At 39.9% G+C, this 24,617-nt stretch overlaps 1 protein-coding gene across 3 annotated transcripts in view; it reads left to right on the top strand.

The window, feature by feature from the left end:
- The window catches only part of FAM135B (family with sequence similarity 135 member B), a 208,658-nt gene that overhangs the window by 176,272 nt on the left and 7,769 nt on the right, over window positions 1–24,617 (top strand). For 2 of the 3 annotated variants that reach the window (XM_032182511.1, XM_032182513.1), the window contains exons 8-15: window positions 1,902–2,055; window positions 5,055–5,104; window positions 9,383–9,538; window positions 11,579–11,652; window positions 16,671–16,825; window positions 17,851–19,918; window positions 21,546–21,712; window positions 23,095–23,186. In XM_032182511.1, the coding sequence (XP_032038402.1) occupies window positions 1,902–2,055; window positions 5,055–5,104; window positions 9,383–9,538; window positions 11,579–11,652; window positions 16,671–16,825; window positions 17,851–19,918; window positions 21,546–21,712; window positions 23,095–23,186 (2,916 nt within the window). The remainder of the gene's footprint in view (window positions 1–1,901; window positions 2,056–5,054; window positions 5,105–9,382; window positions 9,539–11,578; window positions 11,653–16,670; window positions 16,826–17,850; window positions 19,919–21,545; window positions 21,713–23,094; window positions 23,187–24,617) is intronic. The other variant, XM_032182514.1, reaches the window with a different exon arrangement.

The raw sequence follows: 24,617 nt of genomic DNA, 5'->3' as shown, positions 1-24,617 counted from the left end.
GCCATGAAATACGGTCTTTATTGGGGGGACTCAAAGGGAGAAAAACAAAGGAGGTGCACTGACATGTAGTTGAAGTCTTCACTGTTCTTCCTGAACGTGCATAGCTACTTAGTGTCCATATACATAATTAGTACCTAACAGGGTATGTAGGAATTGTATTTTTTCCCCATAAATGATCAGCAGTGGAGTAACTTGCAAATTGTTCATGTTTCTCCATAGATAGACAGTGGGAAAGTCGTGTCCTGGTGCCTTTGTGCAGCTCATATGCCTTAAAATGCACATCTAGATGTATGCTTAATTTACTTAATACTTCATAAAGTTCAAGGGAAAAGTACCTTGCTGTCTTTCTCTCTTTGTCTTCATAACCCTTGCTCTTCATGCAAAGCAGATAAATTAATCCTTTGTGGTTGTTGTAGAGTGATGCACTTCACTTGTAAGAGAGAAGCAGCAATATGTTTCGTTGATATAAGATGGTGATTTGATGAAGTTAATGGTAAATTAAGACAGTGGTTTAAAAAGACTCAATGGCAAGGTATGCTCAGTTATTTACTGCATAGAGGACAGGGTCAGATGAAATTGTCAGGAGAGCCCATTGAGTCATGAGATTCAGAATGGACCCTTTTGCTTTTCAAAGGAGTTTAGGTATCACTGGATCCAATGTTAGTCCCAGACTTGGTCAACAGTTTATGTCTAAAAGACTATGTGCACGATCAATCTGAAATGTAAGTTTGCAAAGTTTCAGCAAGCTATTAGTGCCTTACCGAGGATCTCTAATAGGTGAGGAATCTCTCATCCTCAAGGAGTAATCTTAAGAGGTGCCCCTACTCAAGCAGAGACCCTAGCAATCCTAGCATACAGCCCACTGACTGTGGAGGGCGCTCAATGGGCTCTGGGTTTCCCCCTGTTTATGGGGTGAGATAATGGACTCAGTCATATTTGCATACCGACCATATTTTGGTTGGCACATGCTCAATTAGCCCTTGACTATTGTGTTGTTTTCTGTCTCCTCAGAGTCCAATCTGAGCTGTCTGCAGCTGTCTGGTTATCACTTGAGCAGAATTATGGGTGAAAAGCTCAGGTGTGTGGGGGAATACACCATCACACCCCACCCCGTGACTAGAGTCAGTGGGGGATCGAGAAGCAGCTATAGTCATTGACTGCAAGTGCTCACAGGCCTTTCTGCTGCACCATTTCCAGAAATTGAAAGAGGATAGCAGTTCCATGATGTGATGAAAACCGCTAAAATGCATCGTTCACAGAGACCTAGGAAATAGACCTATTACTGACAGTTGACATAATATTACTTGCAACTCTCCTGGAAATCCTGGCCACAAAAGCACAGTTTAAGAAACAGTTTTATTTTGAAGTCTGAACAGTTCAAATTCCAAATATAAATTATTTCTAGAAGTGGTGCTTTTGATGGAACTGAAAACTTTTGATCTAGGATACCTTATTGTAAACACAGCTTATGTTCTAAGTGTAAAGAAATTTGGGATATTTTTGTATAATTGTGTTGTAGTCTGTCCAATGACATCTCTTCCCACGAGAGGTAATAATCATGCTGTTGATCCTGGAGGACAGAATAACTTGCATTAGTGAAACAATGCATATGGTATTGCCATTCTACCTACTAATATGAGTTATTCTTTCCTCCTTTTAGTTTCAGTGTATATGTGACAGCATTCCTGGGACCTAATAGTTTTGATATGGTTTGGGCAAAGCATACACAGAGAATGAGGTACGGTTATGGTTACATGGCTAGGAAGTAGATCTAGGTGCCAAACGCTTGGTTAGAAGTGGAAGTCTGACCACAGTTAGATTTTTATGGAAATTTGTAGGACAAGTGGAGAGCAATAATTGTATTTCTGTATTTTTCTTTTCTTGATGCTTCTGTTATACAGGGCAGCTTTTATGTCCCATCTGAAAACTGCATGCAGCATGCATACAAATGGCATAAGGACCTCTGTCTTCTGCTCTTGAATGCTCAAAGAGGACTTCACATGTACTACACCCTCATAATGAAGGAGATTCCTGATTTACCACAGCTGAAGTTGGGTGAGAGAACAGACATTTTAAATCACTGAATATAGAACATTGCTGTGTTTTCAATACACAGTTTAGTACCAAAATTCTTGGGCTGTGTAGAGATTTTAGAGGATTTTTCTCCCTGTTTCCTGATTAGTGTTTATTTTGGCACACAGTTAAAGACTAATGCTTTCTCTGCTTATGAAAATCCTTTTATAGGAACTGAAGGTTGCCTGATGTGTAGAGGGGTAAAATGTTCTGATAAATTTCTCAGAATACTTGCCTCTAAATGGTATTTGGACTCCATTGCTTTCTGAAGATTTTAACTTCCATTTCAAAATCACCATGAGATCTGGTGAAGACTGTAGTAATTTTTAATCCCAACCAAATTTGTTCTTTTTAAACTGAAAACAAAAATCTGAAAGGTGATATGAATGTTTATGAAATGTGCTCCATCCCCTTGCAATGCACTTCTCTGCCCATATTATAATTGCATTTGTTTAAATAGATTTTCTAGTTTTTTTGGCAGAAACATTTTTAGCTGGTCAGGCGTATTGGGTCCAACATAGAAGTGCTGTCTGGCTGGATTTGCAGGACAGAGCTCCGTAATTTGTGTTTAGTCATGTTTGTAATGACAGCATGAGCTCCTGTGAAAATGAGGAGCATCCCTGACTAATTCCTGCTCTCCCACCTGTTTCTTTGAATTTAAGGCATGTGTCTCATCTGTGTTTTTGTCTCATTGTACATCTGAATGCACATTTTTTTCTAAGTTAGCAGTTTGTTGTATTTCAGGGATAATTATATTATGAAAATTGATTGCATTGGGCAGCAGATTTAAAAAGGGATGATAAAATCTTTCTCCTTTTTTTACTATAGTGCTTTTTTACTACAAGCACTTTCAAATATAATACATTATTCTGTACAGACTTATGAGCTTGATAGCTTCTATTTTCCACTTTATGTTTCTTTATGTTTTGTTCCCTGATATATATTTCCACTCACGGGAAACCTGAAACTCATGGGATGGGAAGAGCACATACTGTGTTATTCAATTCAGCTATGAGGAAAAAAAAAAAAAAGTACAGCATGTTTATTTGCAATTTATGAGCTGTCAAACAGAATCTAACATGCAACAAAACCCATGCTTCGAGCATTTTGGTTATCAGGCACATTTTTAGATGATTTGTGTTTTACCTGGACAGGCTTATAGACTGGGAGATGGCAGAGTTATGTATGGTTGGTTGACCACAACTGAAGAACAGCCCCAGATATGCACATATTGGCTTTCTGAATACAATTGACTTAGTTTTCAAATGACTACTGGTACTGAAGCAGGCACTTAATTTGCAAATGTACTTGTTGTAATACATGCAAATTTGCTAAATGCAAATACCCTTTTTAGCTGCTTGAGCAGAGCACTCTGCATCATTTTATTCACAGCCTGAAAATCTACTGAAGATTCAATTTTAAGGCTAGCCTTCTGAGGCCTGATGCAAAGCACAGAAAAATCATGGGGTGTAAGATTTACCCAGTATGATGAATATCAAGCCAGTTTTTATATGAGACAATTGCTCGGACTGTCCTTACAGTCGCTGGGGAGACACAGGCCCATTTAGGACAATAAAATGTGTTATCTGACAAGTAGTGCTCTCTAACTTAGAATGACATGAACTGCATCTTGTACTTGCTCATTTTTCTCCACTGACCAGGAGAAGAATGTAAATGACTCATTCAGTTTTAGACATCTATATTTGGTGAAATTAATCTCATCATAGGTTTCTAAAGATAGTTAAGATAAATATGAGACTATAAATCTCCTCTGCGGACTTTCTAAATTCCTTTTTCTAGCCCCCTGAATAATATATTAAAAAATTAATAGCCTAGTTTAGACTTTAAAAGTGGAAATTATTGTCTCCCAATTTTTACCAACTGTGGAGAGATATTTTTGAGGTGTTACACATCTCACTCTGTCCTCTTAAATTCCTTAGTATTATTTAAGAAGAATCACTTGGGTATTGGGGAGGGGATTGGTTGCTTCTTTTCTCTGCTTTTTTTCTTTCTATATACTACTAGAAAGTTCCACATTGCAAAATCTGGCTGTCAAAGTTGGAGAGTTGATTTATGTCTTCCTCTGCTTTATAGTTTGTGGTGCATTTAATGTGGACAGTCCCTATGCTAGGGACTGGATCTCAAGGCTATATCAAAGCAATGCTGCATAGTCTAGGGGTGGTGACATACTTCACATTCCCCAGGGTGATACAGAGACGCTTTAGTATTACCAGTCATACAACTAGGGCGTTTATTACATGGCCTCATGTAGCATGATAAGGAGAACCACTTATTGTATATCATTTACTCGCATTTTCCAATGGTGAGATAATATTGCATTTAGGTCAGAAATTGGCCATAAATCACAGAATGGTTAAGGTTGGGAGTGACCACGAGAGGCCATCTGGTCCAACCCTTTACTCAAACAGGGACACCCAGAGCAGGCTGCCCAGGACCATGTCCAGGTGGCTTTTGAAGATATCCAAGGAGGGATATCCCATAACTTCTCTGGGCAACCTGTTCCAGTGCTCAGGCCCTGCACAGTAAAGAAGTGCATCCTGATGTTTAAACAGAGCCTCCTGTGTTCCAGTTTGTGCCCACTGCCACTGAGCACTACTGCAGATCCTGTCTCTTTGCAACCTCCCTTCAAGTGTTTATATACATTGATAAGCACCAAAGACTAATAAAAAAATTCTACTCAGGGGAAGGGTAAACAATGAAAAGCCCAATTCTGTCCTCTATGTCCTGACAGCCTTCCAGAACATGTACAGGTTTAGCGGTTCAGCATAAGCAGAAATTGTATCTGTCCCTCTGCAGGTACAATGTGTACTGTGGAGGACCCACATCCTAACAGAAACTCGTCCATTGGCAAAAAACATCAAATGACTATTTATTGTGTGAATAAACTGTAGAGCTTTAACATTTCACACCTACTGTTCTCAAACCTGGTATGTTTCTCTCTCTGTGTTTTTTTCCCCTAGAAGAGCTTTCCACGGAAGACACGTTATCTCAGCTTTGTACAGAGCTGCAGGTATTTTCTTCAACAGAATCGGTCTGCTTTTTACGCGTCCATTTTTCAAGTGCAGTGAGACAGTACAATCATCTATCAGAGTGGGGAGAGAGGGAATTTGGTGCCAACAGAAAGTTTGCTGAATGTTTCTTTTTCACCGACAATTTCACATAATTTTGATTATTCACTTACATAATGTTTCTGTCACTTTTAACGAGTCACCAGCTGGATTGCTTTAGGATCCTTCAGTGATCCTAGCCCTGAGTGTCAAGAGTATGCACAAAAAATGACTTGGGGATAGGGTGCAATTACAGCTTTTGTGCTGACAGGAGAAAAGATTTTTTGGCAAGTTGTGCAGCCACTTTTTTTTTTTTTTTTTTCAAATAAAAACACCTAAATGTGTAGGGAGGCTCATGGGAAGACACAAGTGATTTTGGCACAGTGTGACTGAATTACTGTCTTGAACTTCTGCTGCGTTGGCTTCAAGTGAGACACAGGAAAGTCAAGGTTGTCAGGAAGAAATGCAAACGGCAGTTGATGACTGGGAAAAATGTTTTGTAATCAGAGATCTAATAGTTTTGATTTTCTCGGGTTATTAGCAGGAAAACAGGATAGGAAAGAATGGCAAAATAACAATTAATGAAGGGAATTTGAAACCAAATCAAACTGCAAGTACATTTATGCTACAGTTACAAATGGTAAGCTAATGTTTGTCAGCCATGTGTGAAAAATATTTGGAAAGGCGAATTTCTTGATTCTATGTCATAAGTTGGATTCTTTGAAAGAAATTTGATTTCATTTAAATTTGATTTAGGGAAACCTAAATTATGTGGCTCAACTCAACTAGATATCAGAAATTTAGAAACCTTAAGTATATAGGGGGTCAGACAACACTCACTAGAGACTCCTTAGGACTTATTTTATATGAGTCCAGCAAAGTCCAAACTGGCTTGGCATACAACAGAAAATGACAGCTCTTTTTTTTTTTTTTTTTGTATTTTCTTATTTATGTCCAATTATTATTCTCCTAAAAAGCTTCTTGACTTGTTTTGCATGGCCATATTAGTAAAGCGAGATTGCCCTTACTGTTTTTTGAAAGCTGCCCATAACAGTGTAGGAGCAGAAAGGAGAACACAACAGCTAGAATGGCTTTGGGTTAACAAAAACAAACAACAACAACAAAAATCAACTATGATTTTCCTATATGCTAGGAAAATATTTGGCATTAGCATCCTTGAATCATAACTTTGTACTGATAATGTAATGATTAAGACAGTGAATTTGCAGAGACTCTTTAGACATAAATGTTGAGACCCTGTACAATATTGTTGGGACCTAGAGGAAGCACTGACCAGCTCTGCAATGTACGTGCAGAAGTTGTGTGGACCTCTGTATGGTGTTCAGATGAGTATTGGCAAAGCTCTCCCTGTACTTTGCCTCTAGGAATATGTGAACTGAAACCATTTCTCTTCAGCAGAAAATACGAAGAGCAGTCATTTATAAAGGAAGAAAATGCTATTAAAACCATACAGAGAGAAGCCTGTGGGGTTAGTTTCCCATTACCACTGTGTTACCAGAGTCAGGCCCGTTTTTAGAATTAAATAAAAACAAAAGAAGGGAAGAAAGTGAGTTTTACCCTATTTTGTATTCAACCCAAGGACACAGCAGATATTCAAAATGAGAAAATGGAAGGACAATATTTTTCTAATTGTGTGATTAATTTGTAAGCAATCGAGCAAAAAATAATTCCTCCAAAAAGCCCTCTAAATGTGTTTTGCATAACAGTGTTGTTAAAACCAGAATACCCTGAGTGGGGTTTGAAAGGTGCAGTCATGATTAACAGCCCAGCAGCAAGTACTTGAGCAGAATAACCAGAATCATATTTGGTGATCATTTTAATTGTTGGGCTTTGCTTTGAGGAACTGAGTCCTTGGGAATTAACCTGCATTGCAAGGGTTGCCAGGCTCTTGCTCTGTACATGGCAGCAAAATTCTCACAATTAGGAGTAGGTGTTGCCTGACTTCCTTTATTTCCTTCCTTTATTTTCCTTCCTTTATTTTCCTTCCTTTATTTTCCTTCCTTTATTTTCCTTCCTTTATTTTCCTTCCTTCCTTCCTTCCTTCCTTCCTTCCTTCCTTCCTTCCTTCCTTCCTTCCTTCCTTCCTTCCTTCCTTCCTTCCTTCCTTCCTTCCTTCCTTCCTTCCTTCCTTCCCTCCTTCCTTCCTTCCTTCCTTCCTTCCTTCCTCCCTCCCTCCCTCCCTCCCTCCCTCCCTTCCTCTCTTCCTTCCTTCCTTCCTCCCTCCCTCCCTCCCTCCCTTCCTCTCTTTCTTCCTTCCTCCCTTCCTCCCTTCCTCCTTTTCTCCCTTCCTTTCTTTCTTCCAGTCTTCCTTCCTCCCTTCCTTCCACTCTTTCATCTTTTCCTTCCTCTCCTCCTTCCTTCCTCTCTTCCTTCTTTTTCTTCCTTTCTTCTTTCCTTCCTTCTTTCCTTCCTGTTCAAAAGGTTAAGAATCAATAAACTAGAAAAATAGCCATCATACCCCTTGTCCTAGCATGGCTGACATTAATAATTCATGTTCTTTGAAGACTATGCTTTTGGTCTTTGATGTAAGAAGTAGCTTACTGGCTAAATTTCAAATAAAAATAAAATTGAATACAGAAATAAAGAAGTGTCCTAACTCTGCAAAGAGTGATATATGGGGAGTATCTGTTGTTTAACAACATGTTTTCTCTGGTACCAGCATGGGTACTGGAGCTTGTGACATTTTGGACAAATCATTAAAACAGAATAGCACCCCAACAAAGTAAACTCTGACAATACCTGTGGTTGTCATCCATATATGCATCTTCTCTGTTTCTGTCTCACACAATTTGGTTTTAATCATGACTTAGTTTGCAGTGTCACCAGTCTGAAAATTAACTGCATAATAAACTGTGCAAGACATAAGCAGGCTTTCAACTAGACTGCAGTTCCAACCAAAAGAAAAAAAAAAAAAAAAAAAAAAAAAAAAGACAAACCTGGACAAGAAAGAACAACTCCCTGTGGTATTATTTATGGTATATTTCTGGAAGTATTACCTGTTTCATAGAGGCAGGTAGAGTCCCTAACAACAGATACAGTCTCTGTTGCTTTTGTGCCAATCCAGTAAAGGTAAAATGCAATGCCTGTCTGTTGTTGAAGAAATTGTCAAACTGGGAGGGGTTGGTATGCAGACTTTGCTGATGACCTGCACTCCTTGGGCTGCCACGCTTCAGTGCAGAATTCCATCTGGGAACACCAAAGATCCCATCCCATCCCCGTGTGGGACAGAAGCACCAGCAGACTCTGTGATGTCTGTTTGAATTGTGTGTTGACACAGTGCTTTTTTGCCTTTTTTTTTTTTTTTTTTTTTTTTTTTTCTATAATCACCCATCTGGCATTCTAGTGTGATGTGGCTGAGAAGGATTTATTTTTATTTTTTCTTGCAATCAGAAAGGAGACAACGGGCCATGCTGCCATGCTTTATTATTTCAGAGCATCCAGCACCATCTGGTGGGTAGTTTGGAATCTGCTTTTTTTTTTTTTTTTTTTTTTTTTTTTTTTTTTTTTCCATTTACTACATGTATATCTACACTAAAGTTTCTGGAAAAAAATGAAGCTGTTGCCACTTCACAGAATGACAGAATGACAGAATGGGTGAGGTTGGAAGGGACCTCTGGATGTCATCAGGTCTGAGCCCCTGCTCAAGCAGTGACACCTATAGCAGGGTGCCCAGGACAATGTCCAAATGGCTTTTGAATATCTCCAAGGAAGAAGACTCCTCAACCTCTCTGGTCAGGTGCTCTGTCACCTGCACAGTAAAGTGCTTCCTGAAATTCAGACAGAATCTTCTGTGTTCCATTTTGTGCCCATTGCATCTTGTTCTGTCACTGGAGCCTGGCTCCATCTTCTTTGCACCTTCCTTTCAGGTATTTATACAAATTGATAAAATCCACTCTGAACCACCTCTTCTCCAGGAAGAACAGTCCCAGCTTTCTCAGCCTCTCCTTCTAGGAGAGGTGCTGCAGTCCCTTGTTCATCTTGATCTTTTTTTTCCTCCAGATACATAACTGAGACTCTGCACTAAACCTCATGGCTTTTAAAGAGAAAAAGCAAAAGTTTCTCCTGCATTATTTTGGGGTAAAATAACTCAAAATAGTGGCTTTAATAATAGTTCTAAATCAAGGGGATTTGTTGTTGTTGTTTTTCCTAAAAAGTCTTAACCTAAGATGCTACCTGATTTTCTGAAATGCAATTCTCAGAATGCTCTTTCTCCCCTCCAGCTGCTGAGCAACCCAGAGAAGATAGCAGAACAGATAAGCAAGGACCTCGCCTGGCTTTGCTCCCACCTCCTGGCCCTGTGGACCCAGTTCCTGGAGGTGGCAACACTCCATCCAGAAGTCACAGCTTATCTGACTCAGGAGCATCATATGCTAAGGGTAACATTAAGAAGTTAAAAGCAAGTTCCATAATGGTAACCTCTTGACAGACATTGGTGATGTACATGTATCTGGATAGATATCTCTCTTACTATTATGTCTTATGAACCATTATGGGAGATGTGGTGAGTAGGACAAGGAATAAGAAGAGAAATTAAAATTAAAGATTTCAATTTTTGCAATGATGTTGCTTTTATGATACCCAGAATCCTGTGTAAAATGAATGTACACTGAATACTAGAATCCAGCATGGAACATGAAGTGGGTGAAAAGAGGTAGATGTGCCCCATATTTGCTAGGTATCTGTACATCACAATTATATGTTTTAAAAGGCATAAGCATCACAATGCGAAATAACCAAAAGATGAGTTTATCTCAATTTCTTTCACAGAACTACCATGAGGAATATAGATTTGTTCTCTTCACTATGTCACATACATACAGCTAGTTCTTGCCTTTCTCCTAGTGAGTTTCACAAAAGGAAATATTAATACTGTTCATGTGGAAATTGGTTCTTGATAATAAAGAAGGCACAAAAGCAATTGCCTTTTGGGCTAACTGTATCAAAGCTGCATACCTGATTAGTTCAGCAAGTGCTGTGCCTTCCATGAGGACGTTTTGGGTTATTGACTATACATCATTTTCATTACATTGGTTGAACTGAACTCATAGCCTGATCTAATCATTAAAAAAGAGACGTAGAGAAAAGTAGGGTTCATCTTGCTTAGCTTTAGAAGGCTACAGTGTAGGTGCTAACATCCCAATTTACATACTGGTTCTTGTTAAAGTCAGTGGAGGTCCAGTCACTGGAGATAAGATAATGTTTATGCTTGCAAAAGGGAGACATAAAATTCAGAAAGAGGTAGATGATGCTGAGACTCCACTGGCTATTTTAGCTATGTCTCCTTTGACTCTGAGAGGACCTGGATGGCTTGATCAGCCAAAGGACCTAACTCTGTAGGCCCCCAGCTCCAGCAAGGTGAATCCTAGCCTCAAATTATGACAACTGCTGGCATGACCTGTGGTAAATGATGTACCTTCATGTACATCAGTTCCTCCCTATCTAAGCTGTGTGTAATAAAACTTTCCTAGTCCTAGAAAACACTTTGAGAGCTCCAGATAAACCAATGCGCTCTTTTTAAAGAAGTGATAGTCATTCTTTTATTAGAAAACCCATTTGTTGAAGTATGGCTGGGATTTAGGGAGATGCTGAGATGCTGTGACGTGGTTTTCACTGCCATTCTCTGACACCATAATAGAGGTCGCTCTTACAAATATTATTAGTTATGTATGGGCTGCAGTTTAACAGTTCAGTACAGTTGACTGCATATTATGATGGATTGATTGAAACTCAAAGCTTATTCCAGGGCAGATAGAAACACTGAATTTTTTATAGCTTATTACACACTCTGTGCTCTGCCAGACACTTCAGCTCTGTGACTCTTTTGTAATTGATTATCCAACACTGAGCAGATCAAATGTCTATGAAGAGATTTGAAAAGCTCTCATTTGTAAGTATCGTGACATAGGCAGATGTGTTTCTGCCATGACAGGGCTTATTCTCCTCTAGGCTGAAGTGTAAAACTTCCTTTATCATCTTGGGAACCGCTGTGAATGTTCCCACAGAAAAGATGATCAATCATGAGTTGTTCTAATTTAGTAACTCACTCCACTGCTGCTATGATTTGTACAGTGGGAAAGGAAGAAATCGTCCTTGTTTTAATATTACAAGGAAAAAATGGTAAATCTGACAGCTTTTAGAAAAGTAGTCAGAAGATGCATATAAGAAAATCTTGATTTCCTCTCAAGGTACACTTCTTCCCTCCCAGTAAAATATGCAACAGCAGCAGCTGCTTTGTGCTGGACTGGGAAAGTGAAGCAGAGTTGAGCTCTTTGTTTTCTTTCTGTCACCAGAGTGGTGCAAAGCAGACAGAGCATACTAAAGAATCTGGTCCTGACAGTCATTTCTCTGTTTTCAGCTTGATTGTGCTTGGCACCTTTCAGTAGATCTTAGGTTTAATTTGTATGTTTCTTCCTCAGGTAAGGAGATTCTCAGAAGCCTTCTTCTACACTGAGCACCAGAAACTTGCTGTGCTGACATTCCAGGAAGGCCTGTAAGTAACTCATTGACTCTCCTCTGTCACCGGGAAGGCTGAAAATGTAGTTGCTTAAAATATTTTTCTACCAAGACTGAGGTCTTTTCTGCTGGGTATGGAAGGCTTTGGTTTGAGAGAAATCACTAGGTCTATTCTAGCTCCATATTGTAAATCCATTGAAATCAATGTCAAATGTAAGTAACTCCAATCAGGCCCAAGAGATGATTAATTTTAAGATTCCTGTAAGACATTTCTTTTTCTTTCTCTGCTCTCACAATACTTACGACATCAGGGAGTGGCTAAAACACTGTAGCAAGAGCCTTCAAGGGATATGATGTGGTATATGATGCCTCTTTCCCTACCTTTCTTCCAAACCAGGTACATGTCTCTGCAGAGCTTATCTCCAATAACATCAGCCTCAGGGTAGTCAGAAATATTTTTGATGTCTTTCTTCAATTAACTTCTAAACCTTCCTACACCAGATCTAGTACTGGCAATTTTAAAATGAAGTAATAGCTGAAAAGCAACAGAAAAAATAACATTTAAGAGTTTGCTTTTTACTCTTCCTTATAATATTTTTAGTTATAGGCAGTCATGGATTTATTTTAGTCTTTAGTCCATCCCTGCTTTCTATATCAGAAAGGATCATCTGTACATGCAGATAGGAACCTTGATTCATTAAACAGACAACGCAAAGATGTGAATGTTCACTGGAAGCAGCAGTGAAGGACCACACGGGAACACCACAACATTAGATGGAGGAACTGTAGGAGTGATGTGAGCTCAGGGCTGATAATTTGTTGATCAAGAATCAACAGTACAAAACACTTTGGGAAAATAAACAATGCACTGGGCTGCATTCACAAAAATATGCTATGAAATGTGAGCAAGGTGGTTATTTCATAGAATCATAGAATGGTTGCAACCCTCCTGCCATGGGCAGGGACACCTCCCACCAGACCAGGCTGCCCAAAGCCCCATCCATCCTGGACCCTCCAGGGATAGGGCGTCCACAGCTTTTCTGGGTGGCCTGTGCCAGTGCCTCACCACCCTCTGAGTGAAGAATTTCTTCCTTATATCTAATCAAAACCTACCCTCTTTTAGTTTAAAGCCATTACCCCTTGTCCTATCCCTACACCCCTTGACAAAGAGTCCCTCCCTAGCTTTCCTGTAGGCCCCCTGTAGGTACTGGAAGGCTGCTGTAAGGCCTCCGTAGAGCCTTCTCTCCTCCAGGCTGAACAACCCCAACTCCCTCAGCCTGTCCTCGTAGGAGACGTGCTCCAGCCCCTTGATCATCTTTGTGGCCTTCCGCTGAACTTGTTCCAATACTTCTGTGTCCTTCTTGTGCTGGGGGCCCTAAAGCTGCATGCACTACTCCATGTTTCCATCTGCTTGACACTGCTTGCTTTTGACCAAAACTGCAGAGTATGAGGGGCCCCTTTCAACGCTGCAGTAGTGCACATCCTGCCTTCAGTTTTAGCTAGTGATTCCAAGTAGAGAGCATGGATACTACTCAGGATCTGACCCCTGATGGCAGAGTTAAAGGAAAGCAGCTCAGATTTGAATTTCAAAGTAATGTCCGAACTTTTGCTGCACTGAAACAGCCTGTTATCACAGGAGGACCACAGCATTACCAGAACAGAAACCCACTTTTCAGAAGTGGCTTAAAGGCCATGACATCAGGTTCTGTCATGATGATAAGTCTTAAGTGAGACATCTGTTTCCAACCAAGAGCAAAGAAGAAAATGAGTTTCTCAGAGCTGTCGCTAGGAACATTAAGGCTGATTCAGTGCTGGTGGAAAAGGCCATGACTTCATTAGTGGATGGGTTATACAAGGGTACCTTTTTCTGACAAACTAGAGCAGGGCCATGGCTGCAAGGGCCCAGCTGTGCTCACTTAGTTCTCCCATGTCAGTTTTTAAGTAAGCTGTGTACATGGAAAGACCCATGGCAGGACCCCAGGGTGAGGTCAAAAACACTCACGGCCCCATCTAAGCAAACACAGCCCTGCACAAGGGGAAGCCTAATTGCATGAAGTGCTTTTATTTCTCCAGACAGCCACAGAGCTAGCCCATTTCCTACAGATAAGCATAATTTTCCTCAGTGATTATCAAGGAGATAGAGTACAAAAAAATAAAATTGCTTGCAAATGCTAAAAGTTGATCTGTGAGGTAAATTCGGTATATACAGGCCTCATGGCAGAGTCCTGTTTTCCTTTTGGTTGTGGTAGATGGTGCAGTTAGAAAAGCAGAATCTTGGCTCCCACAGTATTATTAGTGTTGAGGGTGCCAGCAGGGAGTATTAATTGTGTTCAAAGAGGCTTCAGATGAGATCAGCTCTTCGTGTGCTGGGTGCTGTACAAACAACTCACACATGAGCAGGCTTTTCCCCCAGTTATTTCTTCCTTGTTACCAGATGAGGGTTTTTTTTTTTTTGCCTCCCATACTATGGTTGTGAATTCTGTTAGGTCATGCACCTACATGCGTGGCAGTTCTTGACTGCTCAAGTAGAATAGGAAGTACAGTTTCCAATAGGTTGGATATCACACAGCAGGTGGCTCTAGCAGGTGACATAGCCTCCCAACACTTTGCAGAAAAAAATATTTTTTCCTACACCTATCATTAATGATTCATTTTTCTTGTGCCAGGAACTGGTCTCAAAGCAAGTTTACTTATGATTTTTACACGTGGCCTTTAGTATAAACAACAATGCTGTTTATTAGTATGTCAGTGAGAACTTTGTTATGGTGCTAGGGCTTAACTCCAAATTCCCAGGTGTTGCTGCAGGCAAGACTGAGCAGCTAGCTGTTTGTGACTTCTGTCTGATTCATGCTTTAGCAATCAATGACTCGCCTATCTTTGAGAAAAAAATAGCTAGTAAGAGCAAATGATAGACAACAACAATTATGTTCTGAAGTTGAAGCCAGTATGCTGGTTTGCACAAGGTTTTTTGTGTATGGATATAGGAATCTTCTGTGCTGGCATGTGCTGACAGACCAATTACAAGAATTACAAATTTGTTGTTTAAGTTTTGCTTCATAATGTATAAAGAGTGTTTCTTCCAGTTAACTATCACAAGGTGATTACCTGACTCCCGCCAATGATAATCAAAAGTATTATCACTGTGCTGTCCTGTGGTAGCTGTCCAGAATTACCTTCATCCAACTGTCTACAAAAAACTTGCTTCCTCCCTCTTTATTCCTTAGGATAATGTATTTATTTTAGCCAAACCCACATCCCTGTGCCAGCTTAATGTAACATTCCTTGATGAAATCCAGGTAGCATTTTACATGTGCAAAAAGATGGAACAGAACAGCTATTCTAGTTCTACCAACAAGCAGTAGCTGAACCAATATGCCTTAGCTCTTTCATAAGTGTGTGAGATACCACACTGCTCTGAAGACTGGCATAAGCAAGATAGAAGGCCTACCATGTGTCCTTCTTGGCCTTGTTCCCCGCTGTTCTGGTCAAAGACATTTTTGATTATTGCTTCCTGCACCTGGGTTTTGAAACCCTTGGAACAGTCAGAGCAACAGACCTCTTTTCCTGATGAGAAAGCCAGTGGAGGGGCACAGTCTCAGCCATCTGCAGTGACCCATGGGCTGACAGCAATGAGTCATGGAGCAGCAGGAGTGTTTTCCAATAAAGAAAGAGGTTTTGCATTGAGGGACTGTGCAAAGAAATCTCTATCAGAAAGAGAAATCAACTCATAGGACGTGTTCTGCAAGCACTGAGTACTCCTTTCAAACACACTGCCTCTGTCTTTTCCTACCATCCCCCCGTTAGTAACTGAGTATGCCTAAAGTTATCCACAGTCCACAATACTTACAATATTTGTTGTGATATCCAAATAATTCATGTTATTTGTTTTAAACATCTGTTATGGACACAGAAGATTGTTATTACACTAGAAGTACTACTGAGTGTGGAATAGAACCTGAAGTTCTGTTCCCTCAAACCTACTTTTTCCTTTGTCTGTTTATACCACTCATAGTTTTCAACCACCTTCAGTGCTCTTCTATCAAAACAGAAACCTTGGTGTCTTTGTCCTTAATCTTATCAGCATGGTGCAGTGGAAAATACTACTGGACTTCTCTGTGTCAGATATTTTACATGCTCATAGAAAGAAGCAGTTCTTGCTATACACAATTTGCCTGGTAGAATTGTTGAGGGGTTGTATGTCTTTATATCTACTCTGAATGCTGTGCAGCAAACTCTTAGTACATTCCTTCAGCTGGGTTAGGTTAGCCAAAGACAAATTCAAATGATGAAAACTCCATCTTATTTCTAACAGCTTTGTGCAGATGTACTTTTTGTTCTGGTCATGTGACTGTTCTTTTGTCATCATGTCTTCTGAGTGCAATGCTCCTGGTGTAATGAACTCGTCTCCTTTGTGTGATATCCTTCAGCATACCACAGTGGTCTTTATTCTACTCCATAAATTCAGCCAGATGTGGACTAATTCGTTAGCATTTTACCTAAACTGGCATTGACAGACATTTTGTAATTTGAAGAAGATTATAGATACTGAGTTTTAGTCTCAGGGCTAGCTCTGCAACATGGTCCATGGTGCGACAGACTGGGAGCTATTGCAACTTGGAAGGAATTTCTGAATGAATGAGCAGCAGAGGACATTACATTGCAGGTAGTGTGGCAGATGGGTTGTAGCAGTGATAAAGAGAGGGGAAAAAACATATCTTCCCACAAGGAACTTCCTTTTGCGTAGATGACTTCCAGTCTGCCCTGCTGCAGGGGATTGTGCCATTGTCCATGCACACCTTGGCATTTGTCTTTACTGAACTTCACGAGATATCTGCCTGCCCATCTCAGTATTACCTGCAAACCTGCTGCTGTGCACCCTGTCCCATCACTGAGGGTGTTAAATACAGGCATTAAATGGTATTGCCCCATATCAGCTGAAGGGCAGACACATATAGTAATTGTCTACATATCTGCCTTTGCTGCCTGGCTTGCAGTGACTGAGAAAAAGCATGGTAACCATTCGAATACTCAATTTCTTTTGTCCTTTGCTGCCAGGATCCAAAGTCACGGACAGATTTCTACAGAAATTCGTAATTCAGAGTACTTCACCAGCATGCCCCCGCTGCCAGCAGAATGCCTCGACATAGATGGGGACTGGAACACACTTCCAGTTATTTTTGAAGACAGGTATATGGATTTGCCTTGCAAAGGTGAGTGAAACACCCCAAGGTACATGAGACAGCTTGAGCTGAGGAGGTTCACTTCCCCAGCTGAAGGTAAATGATCCTATATAACTTGTGCTGACTCTGCCTTGGATCAAAGCACAACCCACTGTAAAATATAACTGAATCCTCTATTTTCTCTCATAGTGAACTTTAGAGTACTTCCTGTAACTTCATAGTTTTCATCTTCCAAGTAAGATGTTAAGTTGCAAGGACTGGAGGCAAAACCTAGAAAGAAAGCAAAACCATTTTTATTACAGCAACTAACTTCATACTCAGAGTGACATCTAGTGTTAAGAAGAGTCAGAACAACAACAAAATAAAATTTGTGTGAAGCCTAACATGGTGTCCAAAAGGGAGTATTGCTTTTTTTTTTTTTTTTTTAAAAAAAATCCTCTAGAGTAGCCAAACTGGATTTTTCATTAAGAAAAAATACTTAGTTCTTCAAGCGTATAGTAAAACCTCATAGCACTTGCTTCCCTTTTCAACAATTGTTAAGTGTAGCAGAGAGATAGTATCATAAGTAAGCATAGCCCAGTAAAGATGACCCGTGGCCATTTCCAGAGCTATCATACTTGCTAAATTTTGACAGTAACAATTACAGATATTTAAACTATGAAACTCCATATTAAACTGATTCACAAGCAAGATCTACTCTACATACAATGTGGTACAACAGCAGGAGTGCAACGAAATGCCAGCTTTGATTTACCAATTCTAGAAACTAGCAGTATAAATGCAGTTGTACAGAGGAAAGTTTTTTTTTTTCACCTAACTGTAACTGTTTACTGAGCATAATTCCAATTAAATGCCCTGGGCCATTTGTATTTGTAATATAACTCTAATGTAAAGATAATTCTTAACATAATAAATAATGTAGAGATAATTTACAACATAAATATACATACTTCTCTAGGCCTTACAATCACTTTTCCAAGTCCTACATCACATTGGGATAATATGTCATGTTCTTGCAGATACCACTTTTTTTTTTTTTTTTTTCATCATTTCAGATCAGAATTTGGATGTTTTCCCAGATTTTGAGGTTCCTGAACATACACAAATGGATGTAATAGACAACAAGGAAGATTTTTCGTCAAATGATACCACTGCAGTAACAAAAGGGGACTTTGGAAAAGGTACTCTGCTAATACACACAGACAGGATAAATGGGAATCTGTCCTGCTTGTACAGTGGTACTGAAGGTGCTGCTCATGCAGCAAAGGGTTTAAACCCACACTCCACATCTCAGGTATGTACATTGAACAAAGAAGGCCAAAGGAAACCTGAAAATATTTTTGTTTCAAGTAAGGAAACTACTGACTCAGAGCCAGGCAATACAGAATGCACATCAGAGGAATTTAAAACATGTAAAGAAGTTTTATTAAAAGACAATAGACTTGCAGCAGATGTTACCTCTGGAGACATGAAACCTAGCAATAAGGATGCCCACAAAAGTGAGCCTGTGTTAATTGTCAGTGCTCAGTATGAGTGTGAAGCATGTGGAACTGATAGCTTGGAAGACAGGTCTGAAATACAGAAAACAGCTGAATCTGGTCATCCTGAGAATAATTTCACTTCTGAGCTTGCACTGAGTGAGTTAACCAGTCTTGAAAAAACAGCAGATACAGACAACAAGACTCTGCTGCCCGTTTTGAAAGCTTTGCCTGCCCACAGCTTGGAAGTAAAACTGTTCGCAAAGGAGCAACGAACTGAAGAGTGTGAAGAATTTACCCTGATGTCAGGAGTTATAAAGAGATCCTCCTCTATAATATCTGATTCAGGCATTGAAAGTGAACCAAGCTCAGTGGCATGGTCTGATGCTCGTAGCCGGGCTCTGGAGCTGCCCAGTGATCGAGAGATCCTGCACCATTTGGTACGGAGACACGCCATCCACCGAAATTCCTTGGAGGGTGGCCACACAGAAAGCAATACCAGCTTGCCCAGTGGAATCCAAGCATCACTCACATCCATTAGCTCTTTGCCCTTTGAAGAAGAGGAGAGAGAAGTGGAACTTACCAAACTGACCAAGTCTGTTTCAGCTCCTCAGATCAGTAGCCCAGAAGAGCCTGTGGAGGAGGTGGATATATCCAAACACAGTGAAGCAACCTCAGGAGACTCAGAAGGATATTTAAAAAGTTGCATGGAAACAGAGGACGAAGATAGGCAATTAATCATGGACTTCTCTGGGTGTCATATCACCACTGAAAGTGGACAGCTAGAACCAAAAGGACATCCCATACCCACTGCCAAACACAGTAGTGGTCACATGGAATTACATAAGGAGGAGGCAGAGGAAAGTCTTTCAGAGACTTACTGTAGTTTGGAATGTGCAAAACCACCTGCATGTCCAAAGTCACTCAGAGATAACATCTCTGAATGCCAGTCACTGGAGAGCAATGGTGAGTGCAGCTTAAAAACACCAAGGGCTAATAATTACTTGGACAAAAGTACAGAAAAGTTTGATGCATGCACCAAGGATCCAAAGGACAAACCTAAGCCTGACAGTTTTGAAATAGAACAAGGCTTTTACACCGATATCAGAGTAACAGGAGAGGAGAGTTTCTCACAAAGCATAAAGGTGTTACCAGATACTTGTAATCCTGTTTCAGCTGCTTCAGAGACTTCAACAGAATTTGGCTCAATGCAAGGAGAATGCGGTAGGTCTCTTGCTGATGAGAGCCAGCTGGTGTACACAGAAATGCAGGGGTTACAAGAAATTGAGCTCAATGACTCACCTGCCTCAGCAGACCCTGCTTCAGGATCCTACCATGATGAATACCCTCAGGAACCCGACAGCCAAGACCATAAACTTGTTGCTAATGGCACTGGGTTTCATTCGGTGACGACAGAGGGGGTAGCACTGGAAAGCAGAAAGGCTGTTGATGTGGTTAACCTCTCTGTCTCTTGCACGGCCACATGTCTTCCCTTTTCTTCTGTGCTCAAAGAGACCCCTGCGATGGTCGGCTTCTCTGCAAAGCAGGCTGTGTTCCCCATCACACGACAGCCTCTAGGCTCCTTTGGAGTTGTTTCTTCTAACTCAAATGAGGTGGATGAAGAGGCCAATGAAAGGATGCTGAAGTAAGAATGTCTAATTACTTTTAATTAATGTTGCAGTGATGCCAAGAGACCCTGACAAAGTTCAGAGCATAGTGAAAGTTTGCATTCAGAGACAGTTGCTGGAATTACAGTATAAGTTATCCAAATAGACATATGGTTTATACACAATAAATAATCTAAGTAGACAGGAAGAACAAAAACACGGAGAATCAAGATCTTTAAAGATTATTAGGTCCTTAATCCTCATGGAAATGAGTGGGATTTAGGTGTCTAAATAGGCTTTAAAATTTGGCATTCCATCAACAAGTCACATTACCAAGACATGGATATTGATCCCAGATATTTGCTTCACTATAACAGTGTCATAGCTTGTTTTTCTTTTCTGCTTAATTTTACTCATTAGTGAAACTATAAAAGGGATACACAGATTGGTTGGCAGGGCATCAGCTTCAGTGAAACTGGAAAACGGGAGAGTAAGCATACTGAGAAGAGGTGTTTTTGTTTGTTTATTTGTTTTTCTCTTGTTTCTTACCCCATGAAAAAAATGCCACATCATGGTCTTGATTTTACAGTGGCCTATGCCACAGACTGACATGCTAGTAAATATACTATTTTGTTATATTTTTTGTGTCTCTGCTGTGCTGAAGGAAAATGGTAGCATGGGAATTTCTCAACCCATTCACCCATGTTGGTTCTCTGCACGTGCATTCATTTGGGACCTAAGTTTTACTTTCATTTTTATTTTTTTAACATCTTGAGGTTCATTTGATGAACCCTGCTGTAAATCCCGCTTGATATAAGCACAAAATATATTCCTTCTTTGTGAAGCAGAATACTTAACCATGTATTCATGCATTGATGAATTCAGGGCCTCTAGGTCCATGGCCAGAATATTAGATTTTTTGTTCTTGAGTCCTTTTAATGTCAGTAGGGTTGATGTAAGTAATTTTCACCATCATACTGATTGGCCTTAGGCTACCCCCAAGGTTTAAAGGTTTATATCTCCTGGCCAGGTCCATCACAGTTTTCTAATCCTACACTTATATTGCGATTTTGAATTCCTAAAAGCTCTGGATAAGTTTTTCTACTTAAAAAGCCACTGAAGTGTTTGTCACCTTTGGGTAGCTTCAAGGTGAGTTCATATGTCAAACTTTAGGCCTTCATCAGAGGAGGGGTTATCTTAATTCTTTCAGCTCTGAGCTGCTTTTCCACTTAGCCACTAAATGTTTTCAAGACTACCCCAAACCAAAACAAACCAAACCAAAATATGTCATCTCTGTAATGAGGTGTACCCTTAAACTCCACTGTCTGAGGAATGGGGAGAGCAACCTGCCTATAAATGTTTCTGATGGTATAATTTTGCTTTTCAGTGTCAGTATGTCTGAGGACATTTATAAGATGCAAATTTTGCAATTCTGCATTTTATTCTCATAGTTCTTGGCCACCAGAAGGTTCTTTGTGTTCCTGTAGCAGGTGTGAGATACTGAAGGTTTTTACCTATTCCCTGTATGGCATCAAACCATTTGGGAATAGTTTTTCTTCCCTGCATCTTGATTTCTCTCAATCAGAATAGAACCTTCTTATTTCTAGTTTGAGGGTTTTTTGTTGGACACCCAGTTCTACTGTGATTAATTAATCTATTCTCCAGTTTTTATCAGGCCAAAGAAAAATTTAAAAAAGAGATGAAGATTGAAGGATTTCTGTACAGTGACTTATCTGTACTAGCATCTGATATCCCATATTTTCCACCAGAGGAAGAGGAAGAAAATTTGGAAGATGGAATTCACCTGGTTGTCTGTGTCCATGGGTTGGATGGTAAGACCAAGAGGAATAGATATGTGTAAGAGTCACTCAAGTGTAAACAAACAAAACAAAAGAAAGGCATATCTACAGGAAGTGGGAAAGAACAGAGAGTCTATGGAAAACATTTATCTTAACTAAGTATTCAGTTTCCTTTATGTTATTCAGTTCATTGTAATAAAGGGTCTAGGAAAATATTAAGTATTTTCTTTATGAAATGGGTGCTGCACTGTTTTGTTTTGTTTTGTTTTTCTGTTTTATTTTATTTAATCAGAATTCTACACCAAATCACATCATCCCTTCAGCATACAGTAAGAGTACACTACAGTAGTTCCTCTTGTCTTTCCGGAGGTATCTGGTTGTTTAGCAGTATGTCACTGGGATGACATTATTAAACAAAATAAACTGATATTATAGGATAGATAGTGGCTGGACTTAGAATGTGGGAAAATTGAAATCAATATTCACTACAAAGGAAGCCTGGCCTGAAATATTTTAAATACATGCTTACTAAGCAGAAAACAGATATATTAAAGTTGAAACTTCTCTTGATAAGCTATTGGCTTCAATGGGGAAGGTGAAAGCATTAACCTTGAGACTATGGAGAAGGAAGGGCAGAGCCTCAGAAAAGTGTGAAATTCTCCTTGGTTTGTGCAAGAACCATTGCCATCCAATACACCAATGACAGTGATAAGTTTCTTACGAAGAGAAGGTACCTCTGTTTCCAGAAAAAATAATTCAGAATACCTTGTAATTTACCTAATATGGAATTGGGACATTTTGTTCATCTCCCAAAATGATAGAAACATAGAATGGCAAAGATTGGGACTTGAAAATCATGTAGTTCTAACCACCCTGCTAGTCTTGTAAAATATTACTAGACTGACATCATTTTAGCACCAAATTTAATTGTGAGAGGAGAGGCAGGCTGCTGTGCATATGAAGGCACATCCTTATCCCCCTTATCCAGGTACATGTGCTGAAGTTCCCAGCATGGCTGCAGTGTCTCCTTGGGGTGTCACCAGCTGCAAATTGGGAAGGATAGATGTTAACCTTTTGATGACGCCTTGTCTTACCTACATTGTTCAGCAATTAAGGGACAGAGTTATTCTGGGCCTGATCTTTGCCTTCTCCTCCCACTTTTTAGAGAGCACATGAAGTGCCCAGCAGCAGGATGTGAGGTCCAGCCCTCCTTGCACATGTTGTGGGTATTCTTGCTCTCCTGATGTTTCAATGCATGATCATATGGTGTGGTGAGCTGCCTTAGCAGCATTTAACAAGAGGTCCCTGGTGCCAAGGTTTATAAGAAGGTTTATAAGAAGAAAAATTTATTAAATTGAATTTATATATATATATTCCTGTTGAATCGCATGTTATAAATTGCCATCTGTTTCCAGGTAACAGTGCAGATCTACGGCTGGTAAAGACTTTTATAGAACTGGGACTCCCTGGTGGAAAACTGGACTTCCTAATGTCTGAACGAAATCAGGTAGTGTAGAGCTAATTTCTGTCTTCATTTAGATCTCCTACAACCTGTTGCCATTGCTGCAAAAGGACCTTCAGTAAGGCTCTTTCAGAAGCTGGATAAAGCAAAAGCACTGAGGAATTTAGGGAATTTTATGTAGGATTTAGTTCAAAGGCCTGTTCCTGTCTGAGGTGATAGGGTATTCAAACACACCAGGAAAGATTCCTTGCATTGAACTCAAAGTTCAGTGTATTACTTATAGGACTAAACCTTAGAGAAACCAAATTGATTTATCCTCTCAGTTTGCAAACTTAGCAGCTGGGTGCCTCTGCCTTTTGGATGCTGTACAACACAGCACCGACAGAAAGCAGCAGGTTTAGTAATGTTAAATTCTCTGGAGGATTAGAAATATCCAGAAGGTGTTGTCAGTTGCTTTTGATGCATCAGCCATTGTTTCTCCTGTTGCAAGGCTTGTGAGATTTATTTTCTTGAATGATAAATAAGTGTCTTCCAGAGCAATTCATTGCTAGCCTAGGCAGAACACCAGAAATGAATTCTTTGGCCTGCTTCGCAATGAACCCATATTTATGACACCTTTATGCATAGAATAAGGATTTCCAGTGCCCAGTCAAAAACATTATTCTGATTTATGAGCAGCCAAGAAACTAGAGTCAAAACTCTCTTTGTTCAATAGCTTTTATATTTTGAAATGGCCAGTTGTTGTTTGTCTGTGAACTTGCCGCCTTTCAGTGTACATCTCTGCCAGAAGTGGACCTGCATGGTTAATGTGAACAAAATGGAAATAATGAGGAGACCAGACTTGCATCGAAGTTTCTCCTGATGCTTTGCAAGGCTGAAAGGATTAGCTCTTACAACATCTCTGTTTACTATTGTATTGAACCCATAATGGAAACTTTCAGTCCTCCTGTAGTAAGGAAGTGTGTGCAAGTTCACATAGAACTGGATAGGACCGATATCTTTTGATGAATGTTTTGATGCTTTAAAACATCCTGTCACAGTTTTTTCCCTGCTCTGGGAACCACATTTAAAATGATCCATGAAATCAGTCATTTAGCTGAAGTTTGCTTTACAGAATAAAATTTAAGCCACATTTTTATGCACTCATCTGTAATATATTTGACAAGCTCAGTCAGGCTGAGATGATACTGAAGAATGGAGGTATAACCAGGTGAAATATGACATTTGATGTGTTTTGTTTGTGGTTAATGCTCAGGCTGGTATTCTTCCATTTTTAAACAACCTGAAAGATTTGGGATAATGAGCCTAAGGGGAAATTGTTAATTATCAATGCAGGCTAAACAAACCGGCAAGAGGTTATTGGACTGTTTGTAGTATAGAAGAACATTTATTTTAAGGCAGTGTTGCAAAGTGAATATGCTCGTTTTCCTTTGCAAGAGCTGCAATTAGTAAGATGGGTTGTGTTACAAAAGCATT

Source organism: Aythya fuligula, chromosome 2, assembly GCF_009819795.1.
Source record: "Aythya fuligula isolate bAytFul2 chromosome 2, bAytFul2.pri, whole genome shotgun sequence".
NCBI lineage: Eukaryota > Metazoa > Chordata > Aves > Anseriformes > Anatidae > Aythya > Aythya fuligula.
This window is presented reverse-complemented; position numbering and strand designations above follow the sequence as displayed.